This window comes from Pristiophorus japonicus, chromosome 17, assembly GCF_044704955.1.
Source record: "Pristiophorus japonicus isolate sPriJap1 chromosome 17, sPriJap1.hap1, whole genome shotgun sequence".
Classification (NCBI taxonomy): Eukaryota; Metazoa; Chordata; class Chondrichthyes; family Pristiophoridae; genus Pristiophorus; species Pristiophorus japonicus.
Window position 1 is genome coordinate 14,993,376 of NC_091993.1, and position 18,973 is coordinate 15,012,348.

General features: G+C 45.3%; 1 protein-coding gene across 1 annotated transcript in view; it reads left to right on the plus strand.

Annotated features, from left to right (window-relative positions):
* Positions 1–280: 280 nt before the first annotated feature.
* The window catches only part of myo5c (myosin VC), a 97,421-nt gene continuing 78,728 nt past the window's right edge, over positions 281–18,973 (plus strand). The window contains exons 1-4 of the mRNA XM_070858413.1: positions 281–427; positions 12,698–12,869; positions 12,965–13,109; positions 18,745–18,901. Of these exons, the coding sequence (XP_070714514.1) occupies positions 281–427; positions 12,698–12,869; positions 12,965–13,109; positions 18,745–18,901 (621 nt within the window). The remainder of the gene's footprint in view (positions 428–12,697; positions 12,870–12,964; positions 13,110–18,744; positions 18,902–18,973) is intronic.

An 18,973-nucleotide genomic window follows, 5' to 3' on the forward strand; every position in this document is an offset into this window, starting at 1 on the left:
TTGGTTCCCAGTTGTTGGAACTCTGTAGGTTAAGTTATATCTAAATATTACCACAATACTTCGCAATCCAAGGTGATAACTCAGCTTTAGCTGTAGTAATGATATACTTTCCATCCTCCACACTTAGTTAGTTCACATGGGAAGAGGGAAACACTAGCAATAATTTGTATTTATATAGCATTACGTAGTAATTGACCCAAGTTGCATTGCAACAGCAGATTGTGGACATTGAACAATAATAGGAGAAGAAGATGGAATTTGCTGAGTGTCTGTTGCATTAATGAAAAACATGGTTTTATTTACTCTTGTTTCACAGTACAATAGTGTTTGGATTCCTGACCCAGATCAGGTGTGGCAGTCAGCGGAGATCACCAAGGACTATAAGAAAGGATGTGACGTACTGCTTCTGCAGTTAGAAGATGGCACTGTAAGTTGACAAACAATACAAAGAAAAACATAACCGATTTTATTTTACGCACTTTCAAAAAAGCTTGCAAGATCATTTAACTAATAAGTTTTTCTCATTGCATGTTTGCATTTTGTCCTGCTGTACACTGTTAATGCAGAAAGCACATTTTTGCTATATCGGCTGTAATTATATTAGACTTTGCAACAGTCTACTGCCAGTTCCATGCATCTGTGCTAATAAAGAGGAATAGAACACTCTATTTACACAATTGGTTACACTTCGATGTTGGCTGTAGCTAATGTTATTCCAGTTTTATTTATGAAGTTCCTGGAAGCTGTTTTTCATTTATTGAGCCTCAAATAATAACCTTGAAGTATGAGTGCAAAGCTCCATTGTATGTTTTTGGTTCCCTATAAAATATAGTTGAATATCAAATTAATATATATATAAATATAAAAATATCTAAGTTTTGCTTTAAAAGTAATGTCACTATATTACATGTTGTGGTCGAGGTATACTTGCCAGGTTTCTTTCAAAGTACTTCCAGTATACTTTGTACCCTTTGTCCTGTTAACACAGCGAATGTAGTGTTAATCGCCTGTGTTCTGAGCTGCCAAGAGCTTTTATAAACTGCAAACTGACGAGTTATAATTACACTATTGCTCAAATGTTATGTGTGAATTACTTCAAACTAGATTAAAGATTGCTCATAGAGATTTTGGAATTAAACCCCATAAGAGCGTCATTGTGTAAAGAAAGAACAAACTTGTAAATCCTGGAAACACACAGCAAATCGGTCAGCACCTGTAAAGAAGAAAAGACAGGTTATGTCGTTTCGGATATTTACCCTTTATCAGAATGGATATGCTAATTAGATACTTTCAAGAAAAAAAACTTGCATTTATATAGTGCCTTTAACGTACTAAAAATGACCCAAGGCACTGCACAACAGTGTTATCAGACAAAATTTGACACCGAGCCACATATAGAGATATTAGGATAAGTAACTAATAACTTGGCCAAAGTGGTAGATTTTGAGGAGTGACTTAAAGGCAGAGAGGTTTAGGGCAGGGGGGGGGATTCCAAAGCTTAGGGCCCAGGCAGCTGACGGCACTAGAGAAGCTATGAAAATCGGGGATGCACAAAAGGCAAGAATTGGAGGAGCGCTGAGATCTCGGAGGGTTGTCAGGCTGGAGGAGGTTCATCAGCATAGGCAGTCCCTCGAAATCGAGGAAGACTTGCTTCCACTCTAAAAGTGAGTTTTCAGGTGACTGTATAGTCCAATACGTGAATTATAGGGCCCAGGTTTCGGGTCACAGCTAGAACGGCGCAGCCCCGACCTGGACGCCTGTTTTTGGCTCCCGAAAGTGCGCCTAAAATGTACCTGCAGATTCTCGGGCTCCCTGCAGGTCGTTTGGAGCCTGGCGCGGCGCAGCACGAGCTGTGAGGGGCGGAGCCAGGTCCCTGCGCTGAAATCAGTGCGGGGACGTCTGCACAGGCGCGCTACAGTGGGCACGCAAGTGCAGTAGCTCCAGGCGCCCGAAACTGTGTGGGAGGGGCCCGAAGCACGCAGCCCCTAGCCCTGGCCCAATGGCCTCACTGGGGCTGCGAGGATCAGGCTGCACCTCCCTCGTCCAGCTCCTGCTCTGGCTCCAGCATCCTCCCCTGTTCAGCTGGCTCTCTCAACCCCCCGGACCCCCTCCCAGCTCCCGCTCCGCACCCCCCCCTCCCCAGCTCCTGCTCCGATGGACCTCCATAAGCTCCTGCTCCGACGACCCCCCCCCAGCTCCCGCTCCGCCCCCCCCCCCCCCCCCCCCCAGCTCCTGCTCCGACGGACCTCCATAAGCTCCTGCTCCGACGACCCCCCCCCAGCTCCTGCTCCGCTCCGCTCCCGGACCCACCCCCCCCCCCCCCCCGCTCCTGCTCTGACGGAACCCCCGCCCCCCCGCTCCCGCTCCGACAACCCCCCCCCCCCAAAGCTCTGGCTTCCCCCGGCCACCTACCTTTAACTCCTTCTTCACGTCAGCCGGGCCCGTTCAGCCTCCCTCCCTCTCCTCTTCCCCCCCACCCCCTTTCCTCTCCCCTCCCCCTCCCTCCCGCTCCTCTCCCCCTCCATCCCTCCCTCTCCCACCCCCTCTCCCTCCCTCTCCTCTCCCCCTCCTCCCTCTCCTCTCCCCCACCCCTACCTCCCTCCCTCTCCCCCCTCCCCCTCCCCCTCCCTCTTCCCCCTCCCCTCCCTCTCCTCTCCCCCCCTTCCTCTCCCTCCCTCTCCCACCCCCCCTCCCTCCCTCTCCTCTCCCCCTCCCCCCTCTCCTCTCCCCCCCCTCCCTCTCCCTCCATCTCCTCTCTCCCCCCTCCCTAGTGTTTAATGTTTAAACCCCCCCTCCCCACTCCGATTCCCTACGCCTGATTTGTAACCTACGCCTGATTTTCTAAGTGTAGGCAAGGTTTTTCTGAGCATACAAAAATCTACACTTACTACATTCTAAGTTAGTTTGGAGTAAGTTTTCACTGCCTAAACTTTCAAAACGGGCGTAAGTGGCCGGACACGCCCCCTTTTGAAAAAAAAATCTGTTCCAAACTGAAACTGTTCTAACTGACTAGAACTGGAGCAAACTAAATGCCGAGAATTGCACTTTCTAAGATACTCCATTCTAAACCAGTTGCTCCAAAAAAACAGGAGCAACTCCATAGTCTCTGTAACAGGTGGAGCAGACAGTGGTTGAAGGGGAGTCTGTTTTGCCGCACGCTCCTTCCACTGACTGCGCTTGATTTCTGCATGCACTTGACAACGAGACTCGAGGTGCTCGACGCCCTCCCCGATGCTCTTCCTCCACTTTGCGTGGTCTTTGGCCAGAGACTCCCAGGTGCCGGTGGGAATGTTGCACTTTATCAAGGAGGCTTTGAGGGTGTCCTTGAAATGTTTCCTCTGCCCACCTGGGGCTCGCTTGCAGTGTAGGAGTTCCAAGTAGAGTTCCTGCTTAAGGAGTCTCGTGTCCTGCATGCGGACAATGTGGTCCACAGCGCCTGGTCTGCCCTCCAGGCCACCAAACCAGCGCCTGCGAAGAGACGCTCGGTCACTCAACTAGGAAACACCAAGACTGGTTTGATGAGAATGACCAGGAGATCCAGGAGCTAATAAGCTGCAAGCACAAGGCGTTTCTGAATTTAAAGCAGCACCCCAATTCGGAGCAGCAAAGCAGCTTTACAGGCGGCTGAAGGCCGAGGTCCAACAAAAAAATCTGCGACCTAAAGAATAAATGGTGGGTGGAGAAAGTACAGGAGATCCAGCAGCTGGCCGACAGCCATGACGTGTAAGGGTTCTTCACCGCAGTTAAGTCCACCTACGGCCCAAGCATTCAAGGCCCCCCACCCCACTGCTGGCCAAGAACGGAGAGGCACTCATTAGGGACACCGAGGCGGTCAGGGCCCGCTGGAAGGAACACTTCGAAGATCTCCTGAACCGAGACTTTGCCTTCGACACGAGTGTCCTCGACTCCATCCCGCAGCACGCTACCCGCCACCATCTCAGCAAAACCCCAGCCCTGCACAAGGTAAAAAAAGACCATCCGGAGAAGGTTACAGAGAAAGGGAAGAGCGAGTCCATGGGGGAATTGTAAAACTTGTAACAATTGTAGCCTTTCAAATCATCAGGATATCGCGAAGTCCTTCACAACCAATTAATTATTTTGAAGTGTAGTCACTGGTATGTTGGCAAACATTGTATCTAATTTGCATATAAAAGACCCCACAAATAGGAATGAGATAAATAATAAGTTAATCTATTTTGGTGCTGTTGGTAGATTAGCATTTAAAAGAAAGACTTACAATTGTATAGCGCCTTTCACAACCACCGAACGTCTCAAAGCGCTTTACAGCCAATTAAGTACTTTTGAAGTGTAATCACTGTTGTAATGCAGGAAAACTTTTTTCATTCGAGGATTTTTTTCTCACGTGTGGTTATTAGAACATTGAATATTTTAACAAAAGTAATGGTTAGATAGAGGCTATGGGGGTTATTTTGATAGGGTGGAAAAAGGTGCTAATAAAGCACACCTGTTTGAAAGTCTGGTTTTAGCGCATAATTTTGGGCCTAATTGCTGAGTACCATAATTTGAATTTGCCTGGAGGCATTAAAGCAGACATCATCATCATCATAGGCAGTCCCTCGGAATCGAGGAAGACTTGCTTCCACTCCCAAAGTGAGTTCTTTGATGGCTGAACAGTCCAATACGAGAGCCACAGACCCTGTTACAGGTGGGACAGACATTCGTCGAGGGAAGGGGTCGGTGGGGCTGGTTTGTCGCGCTCCTTCCGCTGCCTGCGCTTGGCTTCTTCATGCTCTTTGCGTTGAGACTCAGAGCTCAACACCCTCCCGGATGGACTTTCTCCACCTCGGGCGGTCTGCGGCCAGGGTCTCCCAGGTGTCAGTGGTGATGTCACACTTTACCAGTGAGGCTTTGAGGGCGTCCTTATAACGTTTCCGCTGTCCTCCTTTGGCTCGTTTACCATGAAGGAGCTCCGCATAAAGCATTTGCTTAGGGAGTCTCGTATCTGGCATGCGAACTATGTGGCCTGCCCAGCGAAGCTGATCGAGTGTGGTCAGTGCTTCAATACTGGGGATGTTGGCCTGGTTGAGGACACTGACGTTCGTGCGCCTGTCCTCCCAGGGGATTTGCAGGATCTTGCGGCGATATCGCACCTGCAGACACCTGCATGTTTAGCACTCAAATGCTGATTAAACTCAAAGTATGAACAGGCTGGGTCTCTTCAGCTGAGGGGTGACCTAATAGACTTAAAATTCTGAAAGGATTTGACAGAGTAGCCACAGTGAGAGTATTTCCACATGAAGAGGGTGACTGGATTGGACGTCACCAAGGTCCAGGTCGGTGATTGGAGCGTGAGCAGGTGCAGCAGGAGCGGCGAGGTCGGGGCAAAGGAGCGGCGAGTGATGGTGGAGCGATGTGACCAGGGCCCAGGAAAGGCGGGAGTTCAGGGCCCAGAAGAGGTGTAGGCCAAGGGATAGCACAGGCCAGCCCACACTGCGATATGTGTGCGCACTAGGACCGTGCAGCAGAGCTGGTCTCCGGTTGTTTTGGTTAACCCTCGCCATCGGACCAAGACCTAGCTCTGTCAAGCCCGTGTGGTGGCTGGTGTGCAACGGTCACCACACGTTAAAAAAAAAAATCCACGCACAGGCAACTTCCACCCTTCAATTTGCAGTTCGGGACCTGGAATATTAGGTCCTTCATTGAAACACCTGTGAACTCATTGAAATCATCCCTTTTTGGCGTGGAAGCAAGTCATCCTTGATTCGAGGGACCGCCGCAGAAGGAAGATTTTCACTTGTGGGGAAGAGCAAAACTAGAGGTCATAAATAGAAGATAGACACCAAGAAAGGGACGGGCGATGGCCTCCGTTGCCCTCAGAGTCCTTACTACTAGGGGAATCAAGGGGTATGGCGAGAAAGCAGGAATGGGGTACTGAAGTTGCATGTTCAGCCATGAACTCATTGAATGGCGGTGCAGGCTCGAAGGGCCGAATGGCCTACTCCTGCACCTATTTTCTATGTTTCTATGTTTCTAAATCAAAGAGGGAATTCAGAATCTTCCAAATCTTTCTTAGAAACAGGGGAGGTGCCAGCAGACTGGAGAACTGTAAATGTTACACCCTTGTTCAAAAAAGGGTGTAACGATAACCCTAGCAACTATCAGCTGGCCAGTTTAACCTCGATAGTGGGGAAACTTTTAGAAACAATAATCAGGGACAAAATTAACAGCCACTTGGACAGGTGTGGGTTAATTAAGGAAAGCCAGCATAGATTTGCTCAAGGCTTCGCATGCCTAAACCCGGAACTTGTGGGGCTCCTACGGGCATGTGCACATCTCATACGTGCCCGAAGGGACTGTGAATTCAGGGCCAATAATCCTGGTAAGCATCTGTGCCTGGACTTCCCAACAGCTGCAGTCTGGGTGTATGAATGTGTGTAGCATCCTCCGTCATGCATCAGTATGACTCGGGTAACATGCAGCAACTTTAAGTGTCTTTTCTCAGGCTATAATAAAAATTATGAATGTGTTTATTCCAATGATTTCAAAATAAACTAGAACATGAACTTTTGAACCTTCTGAGGTAAATTTTCGAATGCCCCAACAATCCACAACAATTGTTCCCAAATCCAGCTAGCCTTTCTCTGCTGGTTGTCTCCCTTGCTCCCACCCAACCTGTTGTTTTTTCCCCATCTGTAGTCCCCTCCATCCGTCCCTCCTGTCCTGACCTGAACCTCAGGCCCATATTCTCTTTTAACAGCACCCCTATGACAAACCCCCCCTCACCCTCGCCCCTGCCCACCCTAGTAAACGTTTCCTTCTATCTGTCTGTATACCTTGGGCCTTAAAAGAGGCACAGCACTGATATTGAATACACCAGTAAAGGAGCATGTACAAGAGTCACAAAGGAAATGGAGACATATAAAAGAAAGACAGAACAGATAGGGGAGAGACATACAGAAAGACTATGACAAAAATAGAATGAAAAAGAGCGGTGTGGACACTGTAATTAGAAAAGTATGTAAACATCAATAGACAAAGAGAGAGAGCAACACAACAGGATAAAGGAATAGGAAAAGGCGGTTATTGGAAGATATTTTTTAATGCATCATTATAGGAGCTCAACTATATTATAAAATATTGTATACATAGTGTAAGGCATCTGTCAATATAAGACTGTGCTTCTTCCAACTCTCCATGAGTAATGCCACGCGAGGTCCACTAGTTACTAAACCGTCACTGAACTCCAAAAATAATTAATTGTATGAAGCATTTTGGGATGTTTTGATTTCTATAAAACAGTTGTCTTAATGGGGGAGGTGTGGAGTGGCAGATTGACATTTTTGTACGGTGAACTTGCATCCGCCTTTATCCAAATGAAGTTGGTGCGTAGTTAATTTAATTTTATATATTGAGTTTGATATTAACTGTGCTCATTAATCATGTAATCAGCATCTTGACATAATGACAAATTGCTTAGTTTTATCACTCCACAAAATGCTGAATAGCTCTTAAATCAATTAAGAAGAAAGCAACATCACAAAAGTCTTAATGTAAAAATTGCAACCTTATTTCTGGAAAAACTGAAAGGCTTCTACACAATAGTGAATTGCTTGTGTGTTATCCATATACAGTATAGGAATGGCTGGCTCACGTGAGAAGAGGAACGAGACAGTAGCTATACCCAGCCAAAATCTCTCTCCCCACCTCAACAAGAAAATGCAGCAACTCAGACACCACACCTGTGGAACATCAGTCATCAAAACTGTCCTTCCTTCCTCTGCCCCAACCTGGTACAAAATATCACCAAAGATTTAAAGCTGTGCCAGCTAATTAAATTAAGTCATATCTATATACTGCAAATGCCATGTGAGATAAGAATGCAAATCTAACTATATGTGTAAAACCACAACTTTATCAATAAAATAAAAAGGGGAAGTAATTGCTTCGAGTAAAACCACACTGGGTATAAAATGTACGTTTGTCACCTGCTGTATTCGTAATCGATATGATTAACAACAACAACAACAACTTTTATTTATATGGCTCCTTTAATGTAGTAAAATGTCCCAAGGCACTTCACAGCACAGTTATAAGACAAAACAGATAAATTTGACACCAAGCCACATAAGAAGAAATTACGTCAGATGACCAAAAGCTTGGGTAAAGAGGGAGGTTTTAAGAAGCGTCTTAAAGGAGAAAAGAGAGGCAGAGAGGTTTAGGGAGGGAGGTCTAGAGTTTAGGGCCTAGGCAGCTGAAGGCACAGCCACCAATGGTTCAGCAGTTATAAATGGGGATGCTCAAGAGGGCAGAATTTGAGGAGAGCAGACATCTCATGGGGCTCGTCAGAGGCTGGTGTGGGGATTGGAGTGGGAGTGACAGTTGATTCTGTCAATGGGCGCGGGGTCTGCGCGTGTTCCCTTATTGCAGCAGCTAACTCCAACATGCCGTCCCTCATGCGCCCTGACAGTGTCTCAATGACCTACAACATTCCCTCCCTCATGGTCAGTGACCTGGTTTGCACTACGTCTGACATTCCCTCCCTCATGGCCACTATTCCCTCACTGATGGTCCTGGATATCATTTCCATTTCTCGTGCCATTGCTGTTACTTCTCCCGACAGTCCCGCTACCTCGTCACTCACCCCAGGAGTGATCGGGTAAGGCCAATGCTCTCCGCACTCAATGACATCATCTGAACCACATCTGTTTGATCCTGCACCTCAGGAGAGTGCGGTCGAGCTCTCCTTCCCCTCCTCCCCACAGGTTGGCTCACACCACAACACTGGGACCCACAGCCTGGGACGGTGGGGCCCTGGGTGTGCCTCGCTGCACCACACCACTGGGACCCGCAACCTCGGAAGGTGTGAAACCATGGAGTGTCCCAACAACATTCAAACCACTAGTCACTGAAGGAGCTGTCACCTCCATGAGCGGCACCTCCTCCAAAGTCAGTACAATAGTCAGAGCTTCATCCAGTTCCATCCCCTCCCCCTCACTCCCATGGATGGATTGGAAGATGTTATCCTCTTCAGGCTCGTCCGCGTCTGAATCTTCTTCTGCATCCTCAGGGTTGGCCTCAAGTTCTGCAAAATATAACAGAATAGTCAACTGGTTAGCAGCAGAGTCGGGGGCAGGATGGGTGGCATGAGTAGACTCACACATCGCAGGCCAGGCAGCAGATTGATTTGAAGGACCACGATGAATTTGCAAGACTTACCCTCTCTCTCGTGTGTGGGTCCAGTTTGTGCAGTACTGATTGCTTTTTCCCAGGCAGGACCCATCAAGGCAGTGATCCTCTTTTCCAAGGGTGTCAGTGGGTACAGATTTGCCGGGCCTCCTCCTGTTCGAGTTCTTTCCCTTTTATTATGTGCCACCTTCCTCTGCAAAGATATGAAAACATAACTTTTTAAAGAGGGTGTCCTCCTGCTGGGTGGAATATACAGATGGTCACATTTACAGTCGCAATTGCATTGAATAAATGAAAATATTACTTACCCTAATTACTTGACCAAGGTCCTGCCACTTCTTTTTACACTGACCTCCAGATCTTATGTTGGTCACCGTTGCACAGTAATCTTCTGCAACTTGGTTCCAGCGTTTCTTCATTTCTTTGGGTGGAACTTTTATGTGACCTCTGCTGGTGTCCAGCTCCTGCCATCTGTTCTCAATCACAGTTACTAGGACCTCCACTTCTTCCTGTAAGAAATTCTTGGTCCTTGCACCGCGTTGCATCGTTTATTGTTGCAGATCCGATTTTTCCAACGCTCTCACACTCAACGTTCTCTCACACACAACTGGCTCTTTAAAAATAGCCAATTGCCAAATCCAAGCTGTACTGAGCATGCGCGTCCATTGCAACAATGTCAAAAACGTAACTTTTTTTTTCCTGCGCATGTGCAGAAGGTGTGGCATCGTTTTTCAGCGCAGACAGCAGGCTCCACCCCCTGAGGCGCTGGGACACACTGCACGGTGCCAAATTCGAATTGTACATCGGGAAAACTTTGGCTAATTATTTCTGACGCATTTCTGGCCGAGAAAAATGGGCGTAACTCTGGCAATACACCAGAAAATGGGCTTGGGGAAAATTGAGCCCATTGTGTCCAATTCTGGGCACCGCATCTCAGGAAGGATATGAAGGCCTTGGAGAGGGTGCAGAAAAGATTTATGAGAATGATTCCAGGAATGAGGGACTTCAGTTATGTGGATAGACTGGAGAAGCTGGGTTGTTCTCCTTAGAGCAGAGAAGATTGAGAGAAGATTTGATCGAGGTGTTCAAACTCATGGGGGGCCGAGACAGAGTAGAGAGAAACTGTTCCCATCGGCAGAAGGGTCGAGAACCAGAAGACACAGATTTAAGGTGATTGACAAAAGAACCAAAGGCGCGACATAAGAAAAAAATTTTTACACAGCGTGTGGTTAAGATCTGGAATGCACTGCCTGAAAGGGTGTTGGAGGAACACTCAATCGTGGCATTCAAAAAGGAGATGGATAAATACCTGAAAGGAAAAAAAAAATGCTGGGCTACGGGGAAGGGCCGGAGGAGTGGGACTAGCTGAGGTGCTCTTGCAGAGAGCTGGCACGGGCCCGATGGGCCGAATGAGCTTGTTCCGTGCTGTAACCATTCTATGATTCGGTGATTCTAATACCTGACTATTTATTAAGGAAAACGATCAACACCTATTCCAGTATGATTTTTATTTAGCATCAGTTTAGTGTTTCTTCTAAATGACTTCACAAAGCAAGTTAGACAGTAGATGCAGATACATCACTCAGTTTACTAATACAAAAGCAGTTCACACAAAGGGTCACAGATCTGAAACGTTAACTCTGTTTCTCTCCACAGATGCTGCTTGACCTGCTCAGATTTCCAGCATTTTTTTGTTTTCAATCAGTTTACTGTTTGTAATTTAAGCTTAAAATATTCCAAAAACATTGAAGCAATGTCTGATCATTTAACAGGCAGTATAATTCATAAGTTCAAACCGCGTACAGCATTTTATCAAATGCCCAAATATGCAGTTACCAGTCAAACCAGTTCTTCCTCTTTCTTGCTCTACCTTATTTAACTTAAGTTCTTCACATGGATAGACAATGTAGGAGGAAACATTGTTCACATTTTTTTGTTTCTAATTGATGTGTCCAAGAGCACAACTTGATGTGAACTGCTTTGTTTAATTTGAATGTCAGTGCTCCAAGTAATGCTAGCATTGCTAATTGGAAATATTTTTGATTTTTTTATAACTTATTAACTCATTAGAAAGATTAATTACTGTTCCATTCATTGAGAAATTAATCTTTTATTCCCTTACTTCATTGTAATCACTTACATTATAAATGGCTCCTATAATTTTTTTATACATGGATTTGTCTGTGTGTACCCACTGCAATGATAGAGTTCCTGGAAGCCAAATTTTCGTCTGATATAAATGTTGCTCGTACAATACTATTGCTGCTTAGGGGATGTTTGTGACATGCAAAAGACGATTAAAATAAGTAAAATAAATTATATGGCCATTACTCACAAATATCTAGTGACTGAATATTATTATTCAGCAATTATCTGCTTTTATGGCTTAAAAATTATACATTCATCATCTGTCAAGTAGGATATTGGGCTCAATTTTGCCCAACACCTTTTTTCGGCGCACTTACCTGAAGTGCGCGCCGACTTTGCGCGCTGGAAACGGCGCCGGAAAAAAGTCGTCCTATCTTTGCCGCTCTTCCGAGTCCCCGGAGTCCCAGCGTGGCGTGGCGGGCGGAGCAACAGGCCAGCGCGCATGCTCCTGCCCTCCCAGCATGTCCTGTGCGCTGTGAGCAGGACCCGATGCTCGCAGCCCCGATCTCACTGCGCCCTATCCCCGGCCGAGTGGCCCTCCTGCACCGGCCGGCCGGCCCGCTGTCTTCCCAGGCCGAGGTAGGACTTCAGTTTTATTTTTTATTCATTGATGGTTGTACTTGAGAGTTGATTGCGGGGGGGGGGGGGGGGGAGGAGGAGGAGGGGGAGGAGGAGGAGAGATTTGCGGGAGGGGGGGAGAAAGAGTGTTTGCGGTGGGGGGGAGGGGCGTCGGGGGGAGAAAGAATGTTTTGATGGGGGGGGCGGGGGGAGAAAGAGTGTTTTGATGGGGGCGGGGGGGGGGACTTTAAAAAAATACTTGATTCTGGCATAAATGTAGGACTTTTATTTGTTATTGATTGATTGATTGCTTATTACTTTTTGTGATTTAGTGCTTTGTAAGTCTTGGTGCTTTCAATGTACTAACCTGCAGGGATTTGTTAACTGCCCGCAAGGTTTTTCAGAGCTGGCCACATACGCTGACCTAAGTGGATTTGGAGTAAGTTTCAGTTGGCTAAAGTGGCATAAATGGCCAAAACTGGCGTAAGTGTCTGGGAACGCCCCCTTTTGAAAAGAAAAATTGGAACTAAAAAAAATCGTACCTAACTGACTAACTCTGGAGCAAATTTTGGGGAGAAAATGGCATTTTTTTTAACTTACACCAGAAAAAACAATTTACTCCAAAAAAAGTGATGCAAGTCATGGCCAAAATTGGTCTAATAAAACTAATAAAACTTTTTTAATGCATTCCCATAGTTCATGCTGTCAAAGTAACTGGTTTCACAATATATTTCTTCTGCCATTGTAGGGCAGCCTAATCTACTTCAGTGTTCAATAGTTGCAAGTACATTTGAAAGTTATATGCCACACACTCTCTCTTTCTCATTTAATTGGAACATTTTAGGAATTGGAATTTCCAGTTGATCCAATCAAGACACGTCTACCACCTCTACGGAACCCTGATATACTTGTGGGTGAAAATGACCTCACGGCGCTCAGCTATCTGCATGAGCCTGCGGTTATGCATAACCTCAAAGTGCGCTTTGTGGATTCCAAACTCATCTACACTTATTGTGGTAAGAAGTAAAGCCACAACACACCTTTATGGAAATTTGGACTTAACTCTAATTGCTTTAGCTAATGATAACCATTGTCTCTGATTGCTTTTAAGGTATTATTCTTGTGGCTATTAACCCATACAAAGAGGTACCAATCTATGGAGATGCCATCATCCATGCCTACAGTGGGCAGAATATGGGCGATATGGATCCTCATATCTTTGCAGTGGCTGAAGAAGCTTACAAACAAATGGCCAGGTCAATTTTCTCAACCCATTGGTTCAATATAAGTGACGGATACATGTCTGCGAGCAATGGTTTCACATATAATTTGTTGCATAAAATTGCAATTTGGCAGCATATATTCCATTAATATCATATACATTTCACTATCAAAAGGAATAGTGGTACAATTAAATTAAAATCCTGGTTATAAGCAACAAACAAAAATTAATTTATAATACTTTTAACAGACTGCTACATCTCGTGTGATGAGTCTCATTTTCACTGTGTCACAGTCCTCATCTTTTGGAAGTTAGCTACATATTGGGCCTGAAATTGCAGTCAGAGGCTTCCTACGAGCAGATGCCTCCGACCTGCAAAAAAAATCTACGTACTGACCTGATGGTCCCGGAGGTTCGGAAACTTGAACTCTTAGGCCTCTACGCAGGTCCACGTATCCCAGGGGCGCATGTGGTTCGCTTTTACCAGACGTAAGAATGTCAAGGGCATTCGCTGGGCAGAGGCTAGGCAAACAACCCAACTTTTCGTCCGCGGAGACCCTTTTGCGGGGGAATTCATGCGATCTGTTAAGATTGACAGGTTGCAAGTTCCGGGTTTTAGTGCATGCGCTTTGCATGCCGAAACTCAGAACTTGCGCGGCCCCTAGGGACCACAAATTATGGCCCAGTATGATTTTTACTTCCCCACCAAGCTGTCTGCAGCCTTTGACATGCTTAACCACACCAGCCTCCTGTAATGCCTTTCCTCCACTGGCCTGCCGAGTGGGACTGCCCTTCCCTGCTTCCACTCTTACCAATCCCGTAGTAACCAGAGAATCTCTTGCAATGCTTCTCTTTCTGCCCCTGCAATGTTGCCTCTGGAGTCCCCCAAGAATCTATCCTTGGCCCCATCCTATTCCTCATCTAATGATGTCACTGTGGGGCAGCATGTAGAAAACACATCAAGTTCCATATGTATACTGATGGCACCCAGCTTCTACCTCACCACCAACTCTCTCGACCCCTCTACTGTCTCTGTTGCCAGAATGCTTGTCCAAAATAAAGTCCTGGATGAGCTAAAATTTTCTCTAACATTGGGAGGACTGAAACCATTGTCTTTTGCCACAAACTCCATTCCCTAGTCACCGATTCCATCCCTCTTCCCGGCCACTGTCTCAGGCTGAACCAGGCTGTTTGCAACCTTGGTCTCCTATTTGACTCTGAACTCGGCTTCTGACCCCATATCCTCTCAATCATAAAGCCTGCTTACTTCCACCTCTGTAATATCACCAGTTTCCCCTCTTGCCTCAGCCCATCTGTGCTGAAACCCTCATCCATGCTTCCGATGCCTCTAGATTTGACTATTCCTTATGCTCTTCTGGCTGGTATCCCATCTTCCACCCTCCATAAACCTCTTCGTCCAAAACTCTGCGCCCTATATTGTAAGATACCCTAGTTGTGTATACATATATATGTAAGGTTAGGATTTGATTTAATCTCAAATGATTCAGGTTTTTTGCTTTCTTTTTACATATAAATGGCACAAATCATTACAAATGGGTATGATTTGGTGGCCATTACAGAAACGTGGTTGCAGGGGGGCCAAGACTGGGAATTAAACATACAGGGTTATCTGACGATTCGGAAAGATAGACAAGAAGGGAAAGGAGGTGGGGTAGCTCTGTTAATAAAGGATGATATCAGGGCAGTTGTGAGAGACGATATTGGCTCTAATGAACAAAATGTTGAATCATTGTGGGTGGAGATTAGAGATAGTAAGGGGAAAAAGTCACTGGTGGGCATAGTTTATAGGCCCCCAAATAATAACTTCACGGTGGGGTGGGCAATAATCAAGGGAATAATGGAGGTATGTGAAAAAGGAACGGCAGTAATCATGGGGGATTTTAACCTACATATCGATTGGTCAAATCAAATCGCACGGGGTAGCCTGGAGGAGGAATTCATAGAATGCATACGGGATTGTTTCTTAGAACAGTATGTTACAGAACCTACAAGGGAGCAAGCTATCTTAGATCTGGTCCTGTGTAATGAGACAGGAATAATAAACGATCTCCTAGTAAAAGAGCCTCTCGGAATGAGTGATCACAGTATGGTTGAATTTGTAATACAGATTGAGGGTGAGGAAGTAGTGTCTCAAACGAGCGTACTATGCTTAAACAAAGAGGACTACAGTGGGATTAGGGCAGAGTTGGCTAAAGTAGACTGGAAACACAGACTAAACGGTGGCACAATTGAGGAACAGTGGAGGACTTTTAAGGAGCTCTTTAATAGTGCTCAACAAAAATATATTCCAGTGAAAAAGAAGGGCGGTAAGAGAAGGGATAACCAGCCGTGGATAACCAAGGAAATAAAGGAGAGTATCAAATTAAAAACCAATGCGTATAAGGTGGCCAAGGTTAGTGGGAAAATAGAAGATTGGGAAAATTTTAAACGACAGCAAAGAATGACTAAGAAAGCAATAAAGAAAGGAAAGATAGATTACGAAGGTAAACTTGCGCAAAACATAAAAACGGATAGTAAAAGCTTTTACAGATATATGAGATGGAAAAGAGTGACTAAAGTAAATGTTGGTCCCTTAGAAGATGAGAAGGGGGATTTAATAATGGGAAATGTGGAAATGGCTGAGACCTTAAACAATTATTTTGCTTCGGTTTTCACAGTGGAAGACACAGAAACCATGCCAGAAATTGCTGGTCACAGGAATGTGGGAAGGGAGGACCTTGAGACAATCACTATCACTAGCGGGGTAGTGCTGGACAGGCTAATGGGACTCAAGGTAGACAAGTCCCCTGGTCCTGATGAAATGCATCCCAGGGTATTAAAAGAGATGGCGGAAGTTATAGCAGATGCATTCGTTATCATCTACCAAAATTCTCTGGACTCTGGGGAGGTACCAGCGGATTGGAAAGCAGCTAATGTAACGCCTCTGTTTAAAAAAGGGGGCAGACAAAAGGCAGGTAACTATAGGCCGGTTGGTTTAACATCTGTAGTGGGAAAAATGCTTGAAACTATCATTTAAGGAAGAAATAGCGGGACATCTAGATAGGAATAGTGCAATCAAGCAGACGCAGCATGGATTCATGAAGGGGAAATCATGTTTAACTAATTTACTGGAATTCTTTGAGGATATAACGAGCATGGTGGATAGAGGTGTACCGATGGATGTGGTGTATTTAGATTTTCAAAAGGCATTCGATAAGGTGCCACACAAAAGGTTACTGCAGAAGATAAAGGTACGCGGAGTCAGTGGAAATGTATTAGCATGGATAGAGAATTGGCTGGCTAACAGAAAGCAGAGAGTCGGGATAAATGGGTCCTTTTCGGGTTGGAAATCGGTGGTTAGTGGTGTGCCCCAGGGATCGGTGCTGGGACCACAACTGTTTACAATATACATAGATGACCTGGAAGAGGGGACAGAGTGTAATGTAACAAAATTTGCAGATGACACAAACATTAGTGGGAAAGCGGGTTGTGTAGAGGACACAGCGAGGCTGCAAAGAGATTTAGATAGGTTAAGCGAATGAGCTAAGATTTGGCAGATGGAATACAATGTCGGGAAGTGTGAGGTCATCCACCTTGGGAAAAAAAACAGTAAAAGCGAATATTATTTGAATGAGGAGAAATTACAACATGCTGCGGTGCAGAGGGACCTGGGGGTCCTTGTGCATGAAACTCTTTTTGGGAGTAAACAAAAAACATTAAACCGTGCCCCCCCGATCTGGGGGAATGAATCCCAAAAAGTTAGTTTGCAGGTGCAACAGGTAATCAGGAAGGCGAATGGAATGTTGGCCTTCATTGCGAGAGGGATGGAGTACAAAAGCAGGGAGGTCCTTCTGCAACTGCATAGGGTATTGGTGAGGCCGCACCTGGAGTACTGCGTGCAGTTTTGGTCACCTTACTTAAGGAAGAATAACTAGTTTTGGAGGGGGTACAGAGATGATTCACGAGGCTGATTCCGGAGATGAGGGGGTTACCTTATGATGATAGATTGAGTAGACTGGGTCTTTACTCGTTGGAGTTCAGAAGGATGAGGCGTGATCTTATAGAAACATTTAAAATAATGAAAGGGATAGACAAGATAGAGGCAGAGAGGTTGTTTCCACTGGTCGGGGAGACTAGAACTAGGGGGCACAGCCTCAAAATACGGGGGAACCAATTTAAAACCGAGTTGAGAAGGAATTTCTTCTCCCAGAGGGTTGTGAATCTGTGGAATTATCTGCCCAAGGAAGCAGTTGAGGCTAGCTCATTGAATGTATTCAAGTCACAGATAGATAGATTTTTAACCAATAAGGGAATTAAGGGTTATGGGGAGCGGGCGAGTAAGTGGAGCTGAGTCCACGGCCAGATCAGCCATGATCTTGTTGAATGGCGGAGCAGGCTCGAGGGGCTAGATGGCCTACTCCTGTTCCTTATTCTTATGTTTTTATGTTCTAAATGGCTTGTGGATTTGTACAGTAGCTAGAAATAAGGAAATGTTTAAAGTTGTTCATTATCGGGATGCTTTCGGGTTGAATGTGGCAGGGTACAATTAGCTAACTGTGCTGTTTAGCTTCCGCTAAAAGTGTGATTCGTGCCTGTTGATTTATTTTTGTCGCCACATTGTGAATAGTCAAATCTAGAGGCATCGGAAGCATGGATGAGGGTTTCAGCACAGATGGGCTGAGGCAAGAGGGGAAACTGGCGATATTACAGAGGTAGGCAGGCTTTATGATTGAGAGGATATGGGGTCAGAAGCTGAGTTCAGAGTCAAATAGGAGACCAAGGTTGCAAACAGCCTGGTTCAGCCTGAGACAGTGGCCGGGAAGATAGTCTTGAGATATGAAGAGGACAAGAGGGCCAAGATAATTAGTTATATGCCTAGACGATAAACAAGTTAGCATCTGGTGTTTTGTTGGAACTACCTCATTTCTGGGGGTCTTATTCACAATAACTGTGATCGGGACATAATGAATCATCTCGGTAAATATGTGTGACAAGAGGCTTGTAACGTTCTTGAACTTTCCATAACAATTTATAGAGATTGTCAGGATTGAAAGGATCGATGAAGGTTGCATCGCTTTTATTTTGTAAACGCGTATGTTATCTGCTGATTGCACATAGGGAGTAATTAGTGTCCTTAGTTTGTTCTATCATAGTCTGTCGGAACCTTTTGATAATCTCATGCTCAGTCTATGGTGTAAAAACAGTCCGATAGAAAAAACGATATTTCATGATAAAGAAGACAGTTATTGACTAAGTAAAATTTCATTCTGGTGCAATTTTTAAGTTTAATAATATTACTTCAATTATTATGAGATTAGAATAAAGTAATTCATTGCTAATCTTAAAGCTAATTGAAAATGTTGGGCGCTTGCGAACCGCATGCGCCCCTGGGATACGTGGGCCTCTACACAGGCCCACGCGTAGAGGCCTAAGAGCTCAAGTGTCTGAACCTTCGAGACCATCAGGTAAGTACATAGCTTTTTTTTGCAGGTCTGACTGCAATGTTAATGCTCCAGTTTGCCATATTTTATGCTGTTTCCATCTTTAATTTATGAAACTCTTCTTCAAAAAGTAAAAAGTAACTTTATTTTTAGTTATATATAAATCAGATTAAAGTACCTGAGAAGAACTATTGCATAATGTCCTCCTTCTGTGTCTCCTAATGTTAGAAAGAATCGGAACCAGTCTATTATTGTAAGTGGCGAGTCGGGTGCAGGGAAGACCGTATCTGCTCGATATGCTATGAGGTACTTCGCCACTGTTAGTAAATCCAGCAGCAAGGCCTGTGTAGAAGATAAAGTCCTTGCATCAAACCCTATAACAGAGGTAAGAAGCAACAAAATGGTTTAATAGTTAAGAAAGATACCACCTGCGAATATAGTAATCAAGGTGTTCGAA